Here is a 17,940-nt window from a genome sequence, read left to right on the forward strand (position 1 = left end):
ACCATCTTGCTGCCGCTCCCTGCCTCCCAGCATCTGTGCCTGAGCTGGCTGCCTCACTCTGTTTATGTCAAGGGCTCCTTGGAGGCCTCTCTCAGTCTAATCCAGTAGCCAAGTCCAGACACAAACAAAGGGATTCTTTTCAAAGCTTTATTCCTCTTTTACAACTTAACAACTCTACCGTTAGCAACTAGTTATGAGCAGCAGAGTACCTATGCTCTAAGTTGGAACAGTTGGTCCCCGTTTGAAAGGGAATTACTGGCAGACCCCTAAACTTAAGGACTAGGGAGAGTCCCTCCCCTTTTCCCTTGGATCCTCTGGGTGCAGCTGTTGTTTGTGCGCCAACCGGGCACTACGCCTCCTTTCTGCGCCCTCCATTTGGCGCCGCTCTCTGTGCCGGCGTCGCGCGTCCATCAAGTCTGCTTCCCACGCTCTGTCACTCCCTGGACTGCTATCTAAGCTAGGAATGCTGGTGGGAGGAATCTCCGTCAGCTGTTGGCCCTGGGAAAGAGGAGCGCGCTCCTCTCCCAGGAGCGACTGCTCTTCCTCAGAATCAGAACTACTCTGGGATTCTATGGGCTCAGTGTCCACCCTGACACTGACAGTTTAATGGTAGGGCTGGCCCTGCAGGTGACTAGTGCAGGGTATTTCTCTAACCCCATCCTTAAATCATCTAATATATTCCTTTCTGATAGAATATTCTGAACACCTAATTTCTGATTCACTGGATTAAAAGTGATTTACTAATGCAAACACGCAAGACTTAAAACACAGGATTTGGGTTCAACACATTTCAATGCTATTAGGAATAGCAATCCAGAAAAAAGGGATAGTTGACTAGACATAGGAAGCTGCCTTACACCAGCTCAGATTATTTGTCCATCTAGGCCAGTCTTGGCTATTCTGTGGCTCTCCGGTAGGGGTCATAGGTATGCGTTTGTACGGCAGTTGCTGGGGTACATGGGCAGGAGGGTGCTGTTGCGCTCATGTCCTGAAGAATGGCATTTCAGCCATTCACTCTCTCCAGTTTGCACCCCAGCTGAGACTGGTGGGGGTATATGAATAGCTGTCAGAGATTTTGTGTCAGGTTGCCAAGCATGTGTCAGCATCATGCACACTGCAAGGAGATGGGTAAAACCACGTGTATTATGAGCATAAGGTCAGTATCCAGCACCCCCTTGCCCCAGAGGTTATGTCAAATTGTGGGCATCATTTTATAACTATTAGGGGGCATGAAGGAGGACAAGGCTATCAATGGCTACTAGTCCTGATGGCTGTGTGCTGCCTCTAGTACCAGAGGCGGTACGCCTACGTACACCAGCTGCTGGGGAACATGGGTGGGAGGGTGCTGTTGCACTCATGCCCTGCTTGTGGGTTCCTGGTTGACAGCTGGTTGGCCACCGTGTGAACGGAATGGTGAACTAGATGGACCCTGGGTCCGATCCAGCTTATGCTCTGATATTCTTATGTCTTTCACATCACCTGAGGCTTTTCATAGGAGACGCCGGGGACTGGACCTGGGACCTTCTGCATGCAAAGCACGTCCTCTGTCACTGAGCTGCAGTCCCTCGCCTACACTGAAGACCTGCTCATTTCGATGGCATTTCAGCCATTCACTTTCTCCAGTTTCCACCCCAGTTCAGACTGGTGGGGGTAGCTGCCAGGGATTTTGTGTCAGGTTGCCAAACATGTGTCAGTGTCATGCACGTGTGAAACCAGGTGTATTATGAGCACAAGGTCTGTATCCAGCACCCCCTTGCCCCAGAGGCTCTGTTAAATTGTGGGTATCATTTTATGACTATTAGGGGGCATGAAGAGGGAGGGCAAGGCTCTCAGCGGCTACTAGTCCTGATGGCTGTGTGCTACCTCCAGTACCAGAGGCAGTGAGCCTATGTACACCAGTTGCTGGGGAACATGGGCAGGAGGGTGCTGTTGCACTTGTGTCCAGCTTGTCGGATCCTGGTCAACAGCTGGCTGGCCATTGGGTGAACACTTTGCTGGACTAGATGGACCCTTCGTCTGATCCAGCATGGCTCTTACGTTCTTCATTTCATTTATTATATTTCTATACCACCCCATAACCGAAGCTCTCTGGGTGGTTCACATGTTCTTATGTCCATGGCAAGCTGGGAAAAGTAGTAAGTGTGCTAGTGAGCAAAGACAAATTGGTCACAGAACAACAGAGCATGCAGAAAGGCATGCTTTCCATATTGGGATAATTTATTTTTGTATCCTTTATTTTTGGCTTACTTAGAGGCATTGCAATGCAAACAAACATTTCTGATTTTCAGATAAAACCTCTTTCCCCCAATGTAGCATAATGGTGAGTATGTGTAGTCAGAAGTAAATCCTACTGAGTTCAATGGCACCTATTCCCAGTGCTTGAATTACTGGGGTGGGGTAGAGTGGGGTGTCAGCCTTCTTTACTAGTTTTAGAAAGCTATAAAGGGGCATGCTTTAGCTAAAAACTGGGAAAAATTGAGAGGGATTGTTCATTTCATTAAACCCCCACGCCTTCCCCTCAAGCACGGCAGGGACTTTAGGCAGGGCCAACCCTATTATTAGGCAGGGTGATACAGCTGCCTCAGGAAGCAGATGTTGAGGGCTGGGGAAGAGACAAAGCTCTGGGTGTCACATGGCCTGCCCTGTGCTGCTGACTTGGTCTGCTGCACTCAGGTACGGTGGTAGACGCTATCCCATTGCCGATGTTGAAGTAAGGGTAAACTACCAGTTCAGTTGACTTCTGCACATTGAAAGGGAGGGCACCATTTTGTCCTTTGACTCAGGCATCAAAATGTTTTGGGCCAACCCTGACCTTAGGGTTACAGCCAGTGGTGTCACGGTAAATTCTGAAGTGCAGGTGTTCATCATGACCGTCCCCACAGCCACTCCACGCAAGGAGCATCTAAAAATGCAAGTGGCTGTGTTGATCTAGATAATCAAGCCAGTTCCAGCAATTTTCATCTCCGCCAGGAGGAGGTACAGTTAATGAGTCTTAACTGCCCCTTCAGGACCAAGCTACCCCAAGGTACTTTGCATTACATCAGGGATAGCTCAGTACAATATACTGCTGCTGGGACAATCTCCCCAGCCCTCTGCCCCACAAGCTACTGTGAGAACCACAGCTAAGGTCAGAGGGAACAGGAAAGCCGCAGGAGAGCGGCAGATGAAGTCAACGTCCCTTTAATCAAATGTCCTGGCGCTCCAACCCAGTGAGCCCTGGCTCCACTGCAACCCTGGTGGCAGCCTTAAGCAGGTGCTTCACTTTCTCCTTGAAAGCCCCAGGACTTCAGCATGCTTAGTTTTGGCTGGTTCATGTCTATGTCAAATTATATTTAAGATCTTTTCTAGGTAACATAATTTAAGTAGTCTTCATGAAGGAAAACATTAAGATATGTTTTTTTCCCTCCCAGTAAGCCTGCATTTTACTATGTCTGTAATTATAATTTATACCCTCTTTTAATATACAAAACAACATGACAAATCTTGAGTTAATCAAAAACAAAATGACAAGTTCGCAACACCGCAATTAGTTATCGAACCTTGGCAGCTTCCAGGGCTCCGTAAAGGTTTTTTCCTCTGCTCCCAAGGCACTGAAAAGGGCTTCTGTCCAATCCCCAACTGACCTTATGTGTACACTGAAAAAGTCATCTTCAGGAGCTGAAGTGAGAGTGAAAGGGTGCCATTCCAGCTGTGACACAGCAGGACACTGAAGAAAGATATACTGACCAGCTTCCATCTTAAAGCCACGCTTCTTCAGATGAAGCTCCAGAACTCCAGAGGAATGAGACACCACCTAAGCCACAGTCAAATGACAACCAGCACATTATATTTGTTCTGTCCATCAGTAGGGAATGCAAAAACTTGTGCTTCCAGATGGAGAGCCCCTAGCGCTCCAAAGGCATTGTGCAGCTATCCCATCTTTTCCTCCTTAATGCGTTTTTTTGTGGAAACAAAAAAAGATGGAAGAAGCAGCAGGAAAACATGGGTGGGTTACAAATGGAAGTCAAAGTCATCTGGGTCCCCTATAAAATTCCGTGAATGAGGCAGGGTAATTGCACAATAAAAGCACCTGCAAGCATCCTATGAACCATTTTTTTTTACTATGGGCATTTCTACACAAGGCTTTTATTGTGCACTCATGACTGGTCATTCACATTTTTTGTGGGGTCCTTTACATGACATCATCAACTTCCAGGGCCCCTCCTGTGCTTTCTGGCCATTATAGCTGTGGTATTCTCAACGGGGAAAACACGATAAAAGATCTTACCCACTTTGAAGCGCAATAAATTTCCAATGAATTTCCAGAACCCCGCCATATCGCAGCAGCATCTAGTGGCAAGACATATAGAACTTTCCCAGCAAGAAAATCCCCAGAAAAAAACACATGTAAAGGAGGTGATCTTAATCCCGCAAGGAATCCAGAAGCAGAAGCCTTGGTAAAGGTACAGGATTTTAACCTCATGTGGAGAAGCTCTACAGCCTTCTCTTAGATAAGGATTTTATTGGCTAAGTTGGCTGTATATTTGCTACAGTTTTAAATGGAATTATTTATTTTATCTTATAATTTTTTCTAGCATATGTGTTTTAGCGTCATTGCTGGTTCTCATTAGTTATTATTATGGTGTTTTATGGTTTTTAAAATGTACTATTTATATATTATAAATGCATATACTGGAAGCCACCGTGTGAGAGTTTTTCCCAGAAGTTGGTCTATAAATATTTTAAATAAATACATAAACAAATAAAATAACACTCTTCTAAAAAATAGCCCAAGTTTAATACCAATTCAGTTGCAGGGATCTCCCTTTCCTCCTTACCACTGCCAATATTGAGGCTCCCTGCTCCTAGTAAACAGTGCTTTTATGGCTGTGATCCTATACAAACTTACCTAAGAATAAGCCCCATTAAAGTCACTGGGACTTACTTCCAAGTAGACATGTGTAGGATTGCATTATAAATTCTTCTAATGGAGGATAAGGCTAGCAATGGCTGGCTACTAGTCATGATGGCTGTATGCTATCTCCAGTGTCAGAGGCAGTAGGCCTCTGAATACCATTTGCTGGGGAACGCAAGTGGGAGATTGCTATTGCACTCATGTCCTGTTTGTGGGCTTTCCTGAGGCATTTGGTTGTCCATTGTAGGAACAAAATGCTGGCCTAGATGGACCCTTGCTTTGATCCAGCAGGAATCTTCTTACCTTCTTAAAATTCACAAGGGATTATTCATAGGATCCCTTCAGCATGAGTTATATTCCACACTTGAGCCGTATGTACATTTTGGGGACCAGTTAAACATGTGTAACAGAAGGCTGGTTCACATGTAATGACACCCAGAGTATGGATTGAGTATAGGTTGTCATTGAATTGTGGGTTGTTGTTGAATTGTGGGCTGTTGTTACCTGCAAACCCTGCACTATGGTTTACTTTGGGTTGTTAACCATGAACGACCCAGGAAGAGAACCCATGGTTTGTTGTTGGGTTGTGCACTCTGGATTGTTCATGGTTAACCACCCATAGTTAAAACATAGTGCAGGGTTCACACATAATGAGAACCCATGATTCAACAACAACCCACAATTCAACAACAACCTATACTTAACCCGTACTCTGTGCTGTCATTATGTGAGAACCCAGTCATAGTGTGATTAAAGTGGCCCAACCTCAGGAGTAGCCAGTGAGGCAGTTTGCTAGATGAAACCACTGGTTACCACTGTGTGCTGTTAAACAGAAGAGAGGAATTCCTGCCCTTACCATTGGGCATTGGGAACCAGTGGTGGAGGTGCGAGTTGCCGTAGCCAGCACTTTACAAGTTGGGAGTTGCTGAATGGATAATCACCCCATCTGATGTCAACAGCCTGTGCCCAAGATAGGATAAAGATTCTACTATGATCTTGTTAAGTGGCCTGTCTGGTGTTGCTGGAGGCGCTCCTTAAGATAGGCTGGGCCGGAACCATATAGGGTTTTAAAGGTCAAAACCAACACCTTGAATTTGGCCCGGAAAACAACTGGTAACCAGTGCAACTCCTTCAGCACTGGAGTGATGTCATCTCGCCAGCGGCTGCCTTTAATCAGGCAAGCTGCCGCGTTCTGTACCAGCTGCAGCTTCCGAACTGTCTTCAAGGGCAACCCCACGTAAAGTGCATTACAGTAGTCTAAACGAGAGGAGACCAGGGCACGTACTACCGATGATGGGAGCAGATGGTCGGGAAGGAAGGGGTGCAGCCGCCGTATCAGATGGAGTTGATATAGCACTGTCTGACTCACAGCTGACACCTGAGCCTCCATGGACAGCTGGGAGTCCAAAATGACCCCCAGCCTGTGGACCTGGTCTTTCAAGGGTAGCCGTACCCCATTCAACACCAGGTCAACAACCCCCAGCCTCCTCTTGTCTCCCACCAAAAGTACCTCGGTCTTGTCAGGGTTGAGCTTCAGCTTATTCCTCCCCATCCAGCCACTCACCGTCTCCAGACATTTGGACAGGGATTCTACGGCCAATCTTGGTGAAGATTTGAACGAGAGGTAGAGCTGCGTGTCATCCGCATATTGATGACACCGCACCCCTCCTCCAGATGACAGCCCCCAGTGGCTTCACATAGATGTTAAATAGCATCAGGGAGGGGATGGAACCACAAGTGAGCAGCCATGGGTCCGAAACCTCCTCTCCCAGTGCTACCCTCTGGTACCTGCCATAGAGGAAGGACTGGAACCACCGCAATATGGTGTCTCCAATGCCCCACCCCTCCAGGCGGTCCAGGAGGATACCGTGGTCAACAGTATCAAAAGCCGCTGAGATGTTGAAGAGAACAAGGAAGGAGCATTCACCCCTATCCAGAGCCCTCCTCATATCATCCACCAAGGCGACCAAGGCTGTTTCTGTCCCATGCCCAGGCCTGAAGCCCGACTGAAATGGGTCTAGATAATCGGCTTCTTCCAAGTGTGCCTTCAACTGCATCGCCACCACCCGCTCAATCACCTTGCCCCAAAATGGCAGATTTGAGACTGGGCGAAAGTTGTCCAGAACTTGGGGATCCCAGGAGGGCTTCTTTAAGAGTGGTCTTATCACTGCCTCCTTGAGGGCTGATGGCATCAATCCCTCCTCAAGGGAGGTGTTCACCACTGCCCTGATCCCCTCACCCAGTCTCTCTCTGCAGCCCATAATGAGCCAAGATGGGCAAGGATCAAGTAAGCAGGTGGTCGGCCTTACAGATGAAAGCACCCTGTCCACTTCATCAGGAGGAAGAAGCTGGAACCGATCCCACAAAACCAGTTTGCCACAGGCCGCTTCTTGCTCACTAACTGTACCCACAGCGCACGGAATAACACTCCTAATCCGATCAATTTTATCTGCAAATTGCTTTGCCAAGGCCTCACAGGAGGCTTTAGAATGCTCCAGTGGTTCGGGAGCCACTGGACCGACCAGGCTCCAGACCACTTGGAACAGCCTCCTGGGACAGCACTCTGCAGACGCGATAGATGCAGCATAATATTCCTTTTTTGCTGCCTTCACTGCCACGTGATAGGCTGAAGATACAGCTCTAGCCTGTGTCTGATCATCTTTGGAGCGAGACTTCTGCCACCGGCACTCTAGCCATCTCACCTCCTGTTTCAGAGCTCGTAACTGCAGATTGAACCATGGTGCAGTCCGAGCCCTGTTCAGGGGGAGGGGGCGTTTTGGAGCCACCTGATCTAATGCCCCAGTGATTGCAGCATTCCAGCCACCCACCAGGGTCTCGACCGAGTGGCCGTTGGCATGCTCCAGAGAATCCTCAAGTGCGTTCAGGAATCCATTCGGATCCATAAGATGCCTGGGGCGGACCATTTTAATGGGTCCTCCACCCCTGCGGAGGAGTTGTGGTACCGAGAAGTCCAACGTCACCAGATAGTGATCTGACCATGACAAGGGGGTGGTGGATATACCCCCGACTTCCAGATCACTCCCCGCTTCTCCAGAAACAAACACAAGGTCTAGTGCATGACCGGCTACCTGGGTGGGCCCAGTTGGAATATGGTGCAGCTCCCAGGAAGCCATGGTCCCCATGAAGTCCCAAGGCCCCCGAATGTACGTTGAAGTCCCCCATCACCAATAAGTTAGTGGACTGCACACGCACATCAGAGACCACCTCAAGCACCTCGGCCAGGGAGTCAGTCGTGCAATGGGGTGGATGGTACACGAGCAGAATCCCCAGACTGCATTTCGGGCCCAACCTCCAGTACATGCACTCAGCAACCTTGGTCTCCCGGAGAGGGGGTCTAGTGAAGACCAAGGACTCTTGGTAGGTAACAGACACTCCCCCTCCCTGATCCCCAGCCCTCGGCTGCTATGCATACGAAAATCCAGCTGGACACATGGCTGCCAGAGTTGGAGCAGCGGCCTCAGCCAGCCAGGTCTCCGTAATACATGCCAGGTCTGCACCCTCATCCAGGTTCATGTCATGGATGAGGGATGTTTTCTGGGTAACAGACCTGGCATTGTAGAGCAGCAAACGAAGGCCAGAGGATGGAGTCACGCCTCCCCCAGCCATCCTTTGGCTCTGGACAGGCCTGGAACAGTGGACAGATATTACACATCTCCCCCTTGTTCCCCTTACCTGGCATGGCCTGCCCCTGGCGCTCCGCCAGAGCCTGCCGCCCAGCCTCGGTATGTTCTGGCCCCCAACTAGGGATGTACAAAAGTCACTTATATTTCTCAGGTGTGATTCGCGGGGGGGGGGAGGCGCTCCGTCCCTCCCCCCGGAATCCTCCCTGGCCGGCTCCGCTCTGCGGTGGCTCCGCAGAGTCGCTGGCCAGGGCCATCCGCAGCCGGAGTTCCAGCCACGGCCAGGCTGCTGCGGACGCAAATGGCGGCTGCCATAGCGGCCACCATTTGCGTCCAGCCAGGCTGCCATGATAGGCTACGAAAGTATTTATTTCTATACTGTAAGTATTTACGTAGTCTATCACAGCGAAGAGCAGGGACGCAAACACCAGTGCATTCGGCCTCACTGAAATCCGTGGCAGAATTCTCCGCCATCCCTAGCAGCCACGCAAATGGCATAGTGGCTGCCGATTGCATGGCTGCCTTTACCGTGATAGGCTACGTAAATACTTACGTAGCCTATCACGGTAAAGGCAGCCACGCAAACAACGGCCACTATGCCATTTGCGCAGCTGCTAGGGATGGCGGAGAATTCCTCCACGGATTTCAGCGAGGCCGAATGCATTGGCATATGGCCCCCCGAAATCCGTGGCGGAACGGCCTGCCCCCCCGCCCCCCCACGGATCCCTCCCAGGACGAGACTTACGTGGGGCAGATGTTCTGGACGGCGGTGGCTCCAGCGGCGGCTTCGGCGGCTGGTCTTCCGACCAGCCGCCGCTGCCGCCATTTGCAGTCTGGTCTTTCTTTCTTTCTTTCTTTCTTTCTTTCTTTCTTTCTTTCTTTTTTTTAACCCAGACGTGATAGGCTACATAAAGACTTACGTAGCCTATCACGTCTGGGTAAAAAAAAAACGGCGTACACAAATGGCAGCAGCTATGGCGGCCGCCATTTGCGTTCCTTATTTTTCGCCTTTTTAGTCTACGTAGACTATTACGGCGAAAATAAAGGGGAACGCAAATAGCGTAGTGGGCGCTATTTGCGTTCCTTTTTGATTCACTGTTTTAGCCTACGTAAATATTTAGCCTACGTAAATATTTATGTAGGCTAAAATGGCGAATCAAAAAGGAATGCAAATAGCGGCCGCCATAGCTGCCACCATTTGTGTACACATTAATTTTTTTACTTTGCCGTGATAGGCTACGTAAATATTTTACGTAGGGACACAAACGGCGGCGGCTACAGCAGCCGCCATTTGCATCCCTGCTGCCCAGCGGCTGGATGTCCAGCTGCGGGCGGAGCCAGCTGGCGGCTCCGTGGAATCCCCGTGGAGCAGAGCCGGCCAGCCAGGACTCCGGGGGGAGGGACGTAAATACATAGAGGGACGTAAATACATACATAAATACTTACGTAGCCTATCACAGAAAGAGCAGCAGTGCAAACGACGTAGCGGCCGCCATTTGCGTCCCTGCTCTTTGCCGTGATAGGCTACGTAAATACTTACGTAGCCTATCATGGCAGCTTGGCAGGACGCAAATGGCAGCTGCAGCAGCTGGCCGAAAGACCAGCCGCCGCCGCCGGAGCCGCCGCCGGAACCCCAGGTAAGTTTTGTTCTGGGGGGATTCCACGGGGTGGCGGGGGGTGGGAGGCCGTTCTGCCACGGGTTTCGGAGGGCCGAATGCCAGTGCATTCGGCCTCACTGAAATCCGTGGCGGAATTCTCCACCATCCCTACCCCCAACACTCCCCCCACTGCCTCCATCAGGTGGACACATGCCCCCTCGCTCCCACCCAGATCAGTTCATCTGGAATTTACATTACGTGGTCTTGCGAACATCTTAGCCCCCTTCCTCAGGTAATACCACTGATGGGAGAAAAAAAAATATTAGGTACTTTGGAATCATCCTTGTTCTATCAACTGCTACTCCAGCCAATTAGGGAAACCATCCTGTTGCACAGATCAGAATCATGTGATCCATTTGACTTTAAATGTGCAACCATCCAGCTACAACTTGCTCCAGGATTCACAACTCTTTACAGTCCACAAAACCCTCCATATTTTTTCAGGTGGTGATGTGTTATTTGTTCATTTGTTAATTTCTATACTGCAGTTCACAACAATTAAAACCATAAAATACAAGATGATAAAATACAATATAAAAATTTTAATGTTTAAAACTGTAGTATAAAAATAATAACCAAATACAACCTAAAGCCTCTGAGGTTGATCTTAGGTCCAGGCAGGTGCATATAGGAGGAGATGATCCTTCAGGTAACCTGTCCCCAAGCCGTTAAGGGCTTTGAATGTTAATATCAGCACTTTGAATTGGACCTGGACATGGACTGCCAGACAGTGCAGATGGAAAAGTACTGGCATAATATGATCATATTGGCCAGTCCCTGTTAACAATCTCACTGCCCTATTTTGGACCAGCTGAAGTTTCCAGACCATTTTCAAAGGCAGCCCCATGTATAACACATTGAAGTAATCCAAACGAGAAGTTATCAGAGCATGGATAACTGTAGCCAGGCTGTCTCTGTCCAGACAAGGATGTAGTTGGTATATCAGCCTAAGCTGATAAAAGGTGTTCTGTGCCACCAAGTCCACCTATGCCTCAAGTGACAGTTCTGGATCCAACAGCACCCTCACACTATGAACCTGATTCTTTAGGGGGAGTGCAATGCCCTCCAGAATAGGTTGAACATCACTTAACTGGGCAGCCGAATCATCCAGTAACAGTACTTCCATCTTGTCTGGATTGATTCTCAATTTATTGGCCCTCATCCAGTCCATTACCATGCCCAGGCACTGATTCAGAACAGCCACTGCCTCACCTGTGTTTGATGAAAAAGAGAGGTAGAACTGGGTGCCATCTGCATATTGATGGTACCTCAGCCCACACCTCCGGATAACCTCCCCCAGTGGTTTCATATAGATGTTGGACAGCCAGGGGAACAAAACAGAGCCTTGTGAAATCCCATGGCATAGTTGCCTAGGCACAGAGCAATAATCCCCAGCACCACCTTCTGGAAGTGGCCATCCAAGTAGGAGCAGAACCACTGCAGTGCAGTACCTCCAACTCCCAGCACAGTTAGTCTGTCCATGGTCAATGGTATCGAAAGCCCCTGAGAGGTCCAAGAGAATCAACAGCGTCCCACTCCCCCATGTCCTTCTCCCAGCAAAGGTCATCCCACAGGGCAACCAAGGCAGTCTTTGTTCCAAAACCAGGCCTGAAGCTTGATTGAAATGGATCTAAATAATCCATTTCATTCAAGAGTGCCTGGCTGGCAACCACCCGCTCAAGCACCTTGCCCAGGAAGGGGGTGTTAGCAATTTTGCCTGTACTTGTTAACATCTTCTTGGTCCAAGTTAGACTTTTTCAGGAGTGATCTAATAACTGCCTCCTTTAAAGTGGCCAGCACCACTCTCTCTCTCAAGGAGGAGTTGATAACCTTCTGGATCTAGCCAGACATCCCCTCCCTATAAGATGTAATAAGCCATGACGGGCAAGGGTCAAGCACACAGGTAGTCAACCAGAGTTGGCCAAGCATTCTGTCCACATCCTCGGGCCTCAACAACTATGTTACATGCACCATCATTCAATTTCAGACTTGTTGTTGCAAGAAAACTGATTTTTTCTTAAAATGAAAGCAAGGCAATACTGAAATGCTCATGAATATGGTAATAAATGTACCTATGAACAGAATGTGGAATACACCAACAAAAATAGGATACAGAACTTTCTACTGATGAAGCAAAATGACCATACATTTTGATTTAATACAGATAATAAAGTTTAAACTATATACATACCTTTGTAATGACAACCTCTTGCTGAAACCTCCAGAACCTAATAATTCTTTCACAGATGTACAATATCACAGGGCCTAAGACCCACTTCCAGGCCTGTTGGGAATCATATAAAGATAATTTTTTAAAAGACAACATAGATAGATAGATAGATAGATAGATAGATAGATAGATAGATAGATAGACAGACAGACAGACAGATGGAATCCTCAATAGGCACAATGTTATTCCAGCCCATCTCCACCTCATCTTTACTAGGTGGATGCCTAGCAAGACTACCAAAAATTCCTTCACCAAGAGAGGGAATGCTGTTGAACTCCCATCCCATTGGATGAGAATGCAGGTTTCCATTACTTTATTTATTTATTACATTTATCTCCTGCCTTTTTTCCACTTACAGGGAACTCAAGGCAGCTTACATGGTCCTCCTCCTCTCTATATTAGTGGTCCCCAACCTTTTTGGCACCAGGGACTAGTTTCGTGGAAGACAATTTTTCCACGGACCGGGGTGGGATGGTTTCACTGGCGGACTTCTGGCTCCTGGGACGTGTCCCTGTTCTTTGCAGTAATAGGCTACGTAAAGATTTATGTAGCCTATTACTTGAAGAACAGGGACGCAAATGGCGTCTGCTATGTGGATGCCATTTGTGTCCCAGTGGCCAGAAGTCCGCCAGCGGCTGAAGCTGGCTGGCAGCTCCACAGACTCACTGCAGAGCAGAGCTGGCCGGGGCTGGCGAAGATTCAGGGGGGGAGGGACGGATCGCCCCCCCCGCGCACCCCTGGTAAGGGGGTTTCGCACACCCCTACTACGGCCCGGTTCCTAATAGGCCACGGACCAGTACCAGTCCGCAGCCCGGGGGTTGGAGACCCCTGCTGTATATTATCCTCCATATTATACCATACCACATATGATCGGTTAGCTTTCATCCAGAGTGCCTTGAGTGCTTTTTAAACATCTCTAGTAAGGGGCTTGGAGGGATGTTTTTCTGACCAAGGGGATACTGAAAAAGTTCAAACTGGCTTAACTGGCCAACTAAGACTTTTGTGCCTCCTTAAGTGCTGAAAAACTAATCAAATTGCTAAATAGGCTAGCTGGATTGGGTCATTCAATCCAATTCAACCGTGCTACTGCTCTCAATCCCTAGGGCTCAGGTCCAGCCATAACAGATAACCACAGTTTCCTGCTAAGTGGAAGCGCTTGCATGAGTCTCAAGTTTGTGCACTTTGCTCTTCCTTCTCTTTCATTGTCAAGTGGGGAAGGTTGGATGCTTTCAGTGTTGTTTTTGAACAAACCAGAGTCCCCTCTGATGTCTATACTCAAGGAACTATAGTTTGTTTAAAATCTAGTTGGTGAGAGCAAACCAGGATCAAACCATGGTTCCAGAACCTGGTTTGTTAAACTAGAGTTTAAACAAACCACAATTCCTTGGCTTTGGATGTCATAAGGAAATGTGGTTTGTTTAAAACCAGAAGTGAAAGCCTTTAATCTCCTCCTCACATCCATGGAAGGAGAACAGAAGGCAGGGGAATGCAAGCCTGAGGCTTATACAGGATCATTTGTATAGTGGGAAACCATGCTTTCCCACTACATCTGAAGTGAACCTCATTTGGCCTAGGTGAGACCTCAAAAGTACATTGCAAAAGCTGCCTTCCAGTCAACTTCCAGCTGTTCTTGGATTGTTTGAAGATGTGCTTACATAGTCCGGAATCACAAGCCAGTGTACCATTCTCCCGGGCTACAGATGTATTATTCAGAAGCAGAGCTCGCTCCAGGTTTGAAGAGATCCTTTGCAAAGTGCTTTCTGGTGGGCTCCCTCCTCTGTCAGTGGACTCTAGCAAGTTTGTCAGCAGCAGCAGTGCTCCAAACACTGCCAAGTGGCTATGTCTAGCTGCCATTTAAATTTCCCACAATGCCCCTGATGGAGTGTCACTCCAGAACACTGTAGAATGTTTAAGTGCCAGTCCACATTGGTTTACTACTTGGAGTACTGGGCTGGAGGGAGGGGGAAGTTTGAAGGGGGCAGAGCAGGTGGCCAGGGCACAGGGGCTCTGGCAGCTGCCTCACAATATCGAGTGCTTCGGCCAGTCCTGTTTGGTAGTGGCCTGAATATGCACTTACTCACCAAACAGTTGACTGGCATGCTTAGTTTCGAAAATACTAATAATCTGCTTGGAGAGGCACATGGATGAGCCAGTGAAATCTGCCCACACCCATGTGGTAGTGTACAGAACCTCAGGCCCGGGGGCTATATCCAGCCCTCTAGGGGTCCAGGGTTAATAAAAACTGATTCAAAAATTGGATTTTTAAAATTTAAATCGGATTTCAAAATTTTCTTAAAACAATTAGTTAAAAAAGAGCCTAGGCCAAACATATAATCATGAATATTAATTATATACCTTCTAATTATATTCTATGAATATGTTAACAGCAGTTTATGGAGATGGGAGATAACCTGGTCAGCCCTATTCTTCACTGCAGATGGTGTATAGAAGTGCATTCTCTCTCTCTTTCCTCTCTCTAAGTGCAAACATAGAGAAGGTCAATGAATAGAGAATTTGGGGAGGTGAAGTAGATCTGAACAAGGAGTCGTCGTCTTGATATCAATGCAAAGGATAGGGGAGGGAGATAGAAAGTGAAACCAAAAGTGAACCGAACGTATTCATGCAGTCCTGACTCCTGAGGAAATTTTTGCTGCATGGATCCTCTACTGCGTACCTACCTTCTAATGAAACCTCCATCTCTGAATATGTATCAAGATTATATTAAACAATAATGTACTCCTACTAAAAATGTTGATTAAATAGAACCTTCCTCACCAGTGATTTAAACTGATTTAAATCATTAAAATCTAGCCCTTCAGAGAAGCAATTTAAATCAATTTGATTTAAATCAAATCAACCCTGTTGGGGTCCCAGTCCTGTCCTCCAGGGTTCCCCAGATGGCCATGCCCCATTCCTCTGGCCCCACCCTTTTCCCCTGACCACCAATGATTTGGTGGTTTCCTGGCATTTCAGCCGTCCCCCCTCCCTTCTGAAAGGTGAAATGCCTCTTCTAAGGCCTAGTTCCTGGCAGTAAGAGCTTCAAGCTGCAATATGATGGTATTTCTGGTCATTTGGCCCTGCCTCTTTTGTCTTTGGCTCTGCCCACCACTGGAATGTGGCCCTTGAGAGCTTCTCCAAAGTGAAATTTGGCCCTCAAGCTGAAAGAGCTTCAGCATGCCATGTTAGGGGCTGCATGCAGATGCTGTTCAGCAAGGAAGAGGGATCCATGCACACAGCTCTGTTGGTTGCTAGATGCTGGATTTCAAGCCCTTCACATTCTTTGCACAAGCTGGACCCAGTCCATGAAGGGGACTGATACACAGAATCCTGCTTCTGCACATGGATCCTGTTTGGCTCAAGGTGTATATATTTATGCTGCACTAAAATGCTACATCCCTCTTTCTATCACAGATACTCCTTGGATTCTTCAACATTTAAGAATTTCCCCTCTCTGCTTTTCTGCTGTACAATTATCAAAGTTTCCTAGCATAATGCATTGGCCAGAAATTGACCCCAAAAGTTCTGTTATGCTGAAATGAACTATTTTTATTTAATTGATTAGGCTGTTTTATTGTCAATAATTACACTTAGAAGATAGATGACATTAAGCTGCTTAGACCTCAGGATATTGTAGCTGATAATTGCACTTCATGGCCATATATACTGATCATCCTATTGATCAAAGTTACTTAGCTGGCTATATAAATATTAGGTGGTACAACAATTTTAGATAATTAGATATAATGTAAGATGCAGGATTTTTTAGAATTGCAAGCACTCATATTCACATTTTAGTTTTAGTATCTGAAAAACAGCTTTTGGTGACTTATTGTAGTTAGCGAAGTATATGGGAAATAGTTACTCTCGATAATTTTTCCAGTCTGTAACCAAAGTGCTTGGATTTAAACCAAAGTAGTTGGATTTAAGCTGACATTTAATTTATTCATGAACAAAAACAAGGGCAATATCCAACTGTGTCATTCCATAAGCAGAAATGATAGTGCGCTAGGAAAAACTAGGTTCTGACTTCTGAACTATGAGCAGGAGGAGAATCCAACTAAAGTTACGTTTGCACAAAAGTGGTTGTGCATTATGCTTGCACAAGCTTTTGTGTGGTGTGTTGTGCATAACTCTTGCGCAACAGAGATAGACAGGATTATTCTGGTCTATATAAAAAAAGGAACAAATCTAGATCAACTATTTAAATGGCATCTATCTCCAGACTCTCTCCAGGCCACACCCCCTCAGCACCCCCACTGTGGGTTATTTACATTGTTTACTCCACTCTGCTCTGCCCCCAAACTACAAAGTTGATGGAGGTAACCTTGCACAAATTGGGGAAAGAGAATGCCTGGATGCAAATGTCTTCCTCCCCCAACCCCCGCTGCATACTGAAGAAACGTAAGAGCCACATCCATAAGTCCACCCACCTTGAGCTCTGGCCATGCCCATTGCTGGCATGCAGGTTTCTATCGAGATGATGCGGACTTCATCAGCATCAGGAAAAAGTCACCCTATCCCTGCTTTGAAGTCACCAGGGCTATATACTTTCTTGAATCTACATTCTTTAACATAGCAGGATTGTTGACGAGGCTTTAGCTCATCTGAACAGAAATACTGCATGTCAAAAAAATGCACTTTGGCTTAAGAAACTGCCGTGGAGTTTGTTGCAAAATGTCACTGCTGAAAAGTAAATCATTTGGCCTAATTACTTGCTAAAGAAAAGGAAAAAGCAAGAGACTTTATTCTTTCTATTTGTATTGCACAGACATAAAAACCCTGGTGAGGAATTTTGAAAGTATTTGATATCCTCCCTGAGAATTCAGCCAAGGCTTTCAAATACGCCCCTTTGATCCTTTAGCAAGCAGCTGTACAAAGCGTTATCTTTAAAGTGTCTTTTTGCTGGAAATGAATAGTCTTTGACAGGCCCTGTTGAGTGACCAAAGCTTCATTCCTTGTATTCAGGACACTTGCCTTTTGCCAAGGTGACAAATTCATTAATGTTGACATTCAGAGGTCTTGGACCGGCTGATGATTGGGACTGGGCAGGCTTTACTACCGTAATGGTAGAAGAGCATTATTAGGAGGGAAACCTGGTCAAATCTATGAGGCATGGCTCTTTCATACAGATATGGGGGGGGGGGGAGAGAGAAAGAGAGAGAGAGATGATAGATAGAAAGAACACACTGACATGGAAAAATCAACAACAGAAAACATATGAATTCTGTAAAGAGGTGCTTGACTTCATTCTTTGCCTAACTTACTGAATTTTCATATCGTTACAGTGAAGCTAGGCACTTGTAAACAAATATGGATCTGCTTTGGACCTAATGGTTTTACTATCCTGGAAGCTCCCCACTTCTATCTTGGGTAGTGTTGAAATGGCATCGTCATTTGATTTGCACCTTCATCTGATCCCACCAGTGTTGACCAATTAGGCTGATCTGCTCTGAGAGATTAATAAAGCAGAATCCAAAAAATTCACTAGGGGATATACCCACACAGTCCACTTGCTGA

The 17,940-nt window shown here is 47.0% G+C and overlaps 1 protein-coding gene across 2 annotated transcripts in view; it reads right to left on the minus strand.

The window, feature by feature from the left end:
• Positions 1–17,940, minus strand: part of NOX3 (NADPH oxidase 3) — a 128,987-nt gene that overhangs the window by 14,618 nt on the left and 96,429 nt on the right. For both annotated transcript variants that reach the window (XM_084831878.1, XM_084831880.1), the window contains exons 6-7: positions 12,385–12,477; positions 3,624–3,793 (exon numbers count right to left, since the gene is read on the minus strand). In XM_084831878.1, the coding sequence (XP_084688004.1) occupies positions 3,624–3,793; positions 12,385–12,477 (263 nt within the window). The remainder of the gene's footprint in view (positions 1–3,623; positions 3,794–12,384; positions 12,478–17,940) is intronic.

Source organism: Heloderma suspectum, chromosome 1 (assembly GCF_057233095.1).
Source record: "Heloderma suspectum isolate Gila_16-S chromosome 1, 16-S_ref, whole genome shotgun sequence".
Taxonomy (NCBI): domain Eukaryota; kingdom Metazoa; phylum Chordata; class Lepidosauria; order Squamata; family Helodermatidae; genus Heloderma; species Heloderma suspectum.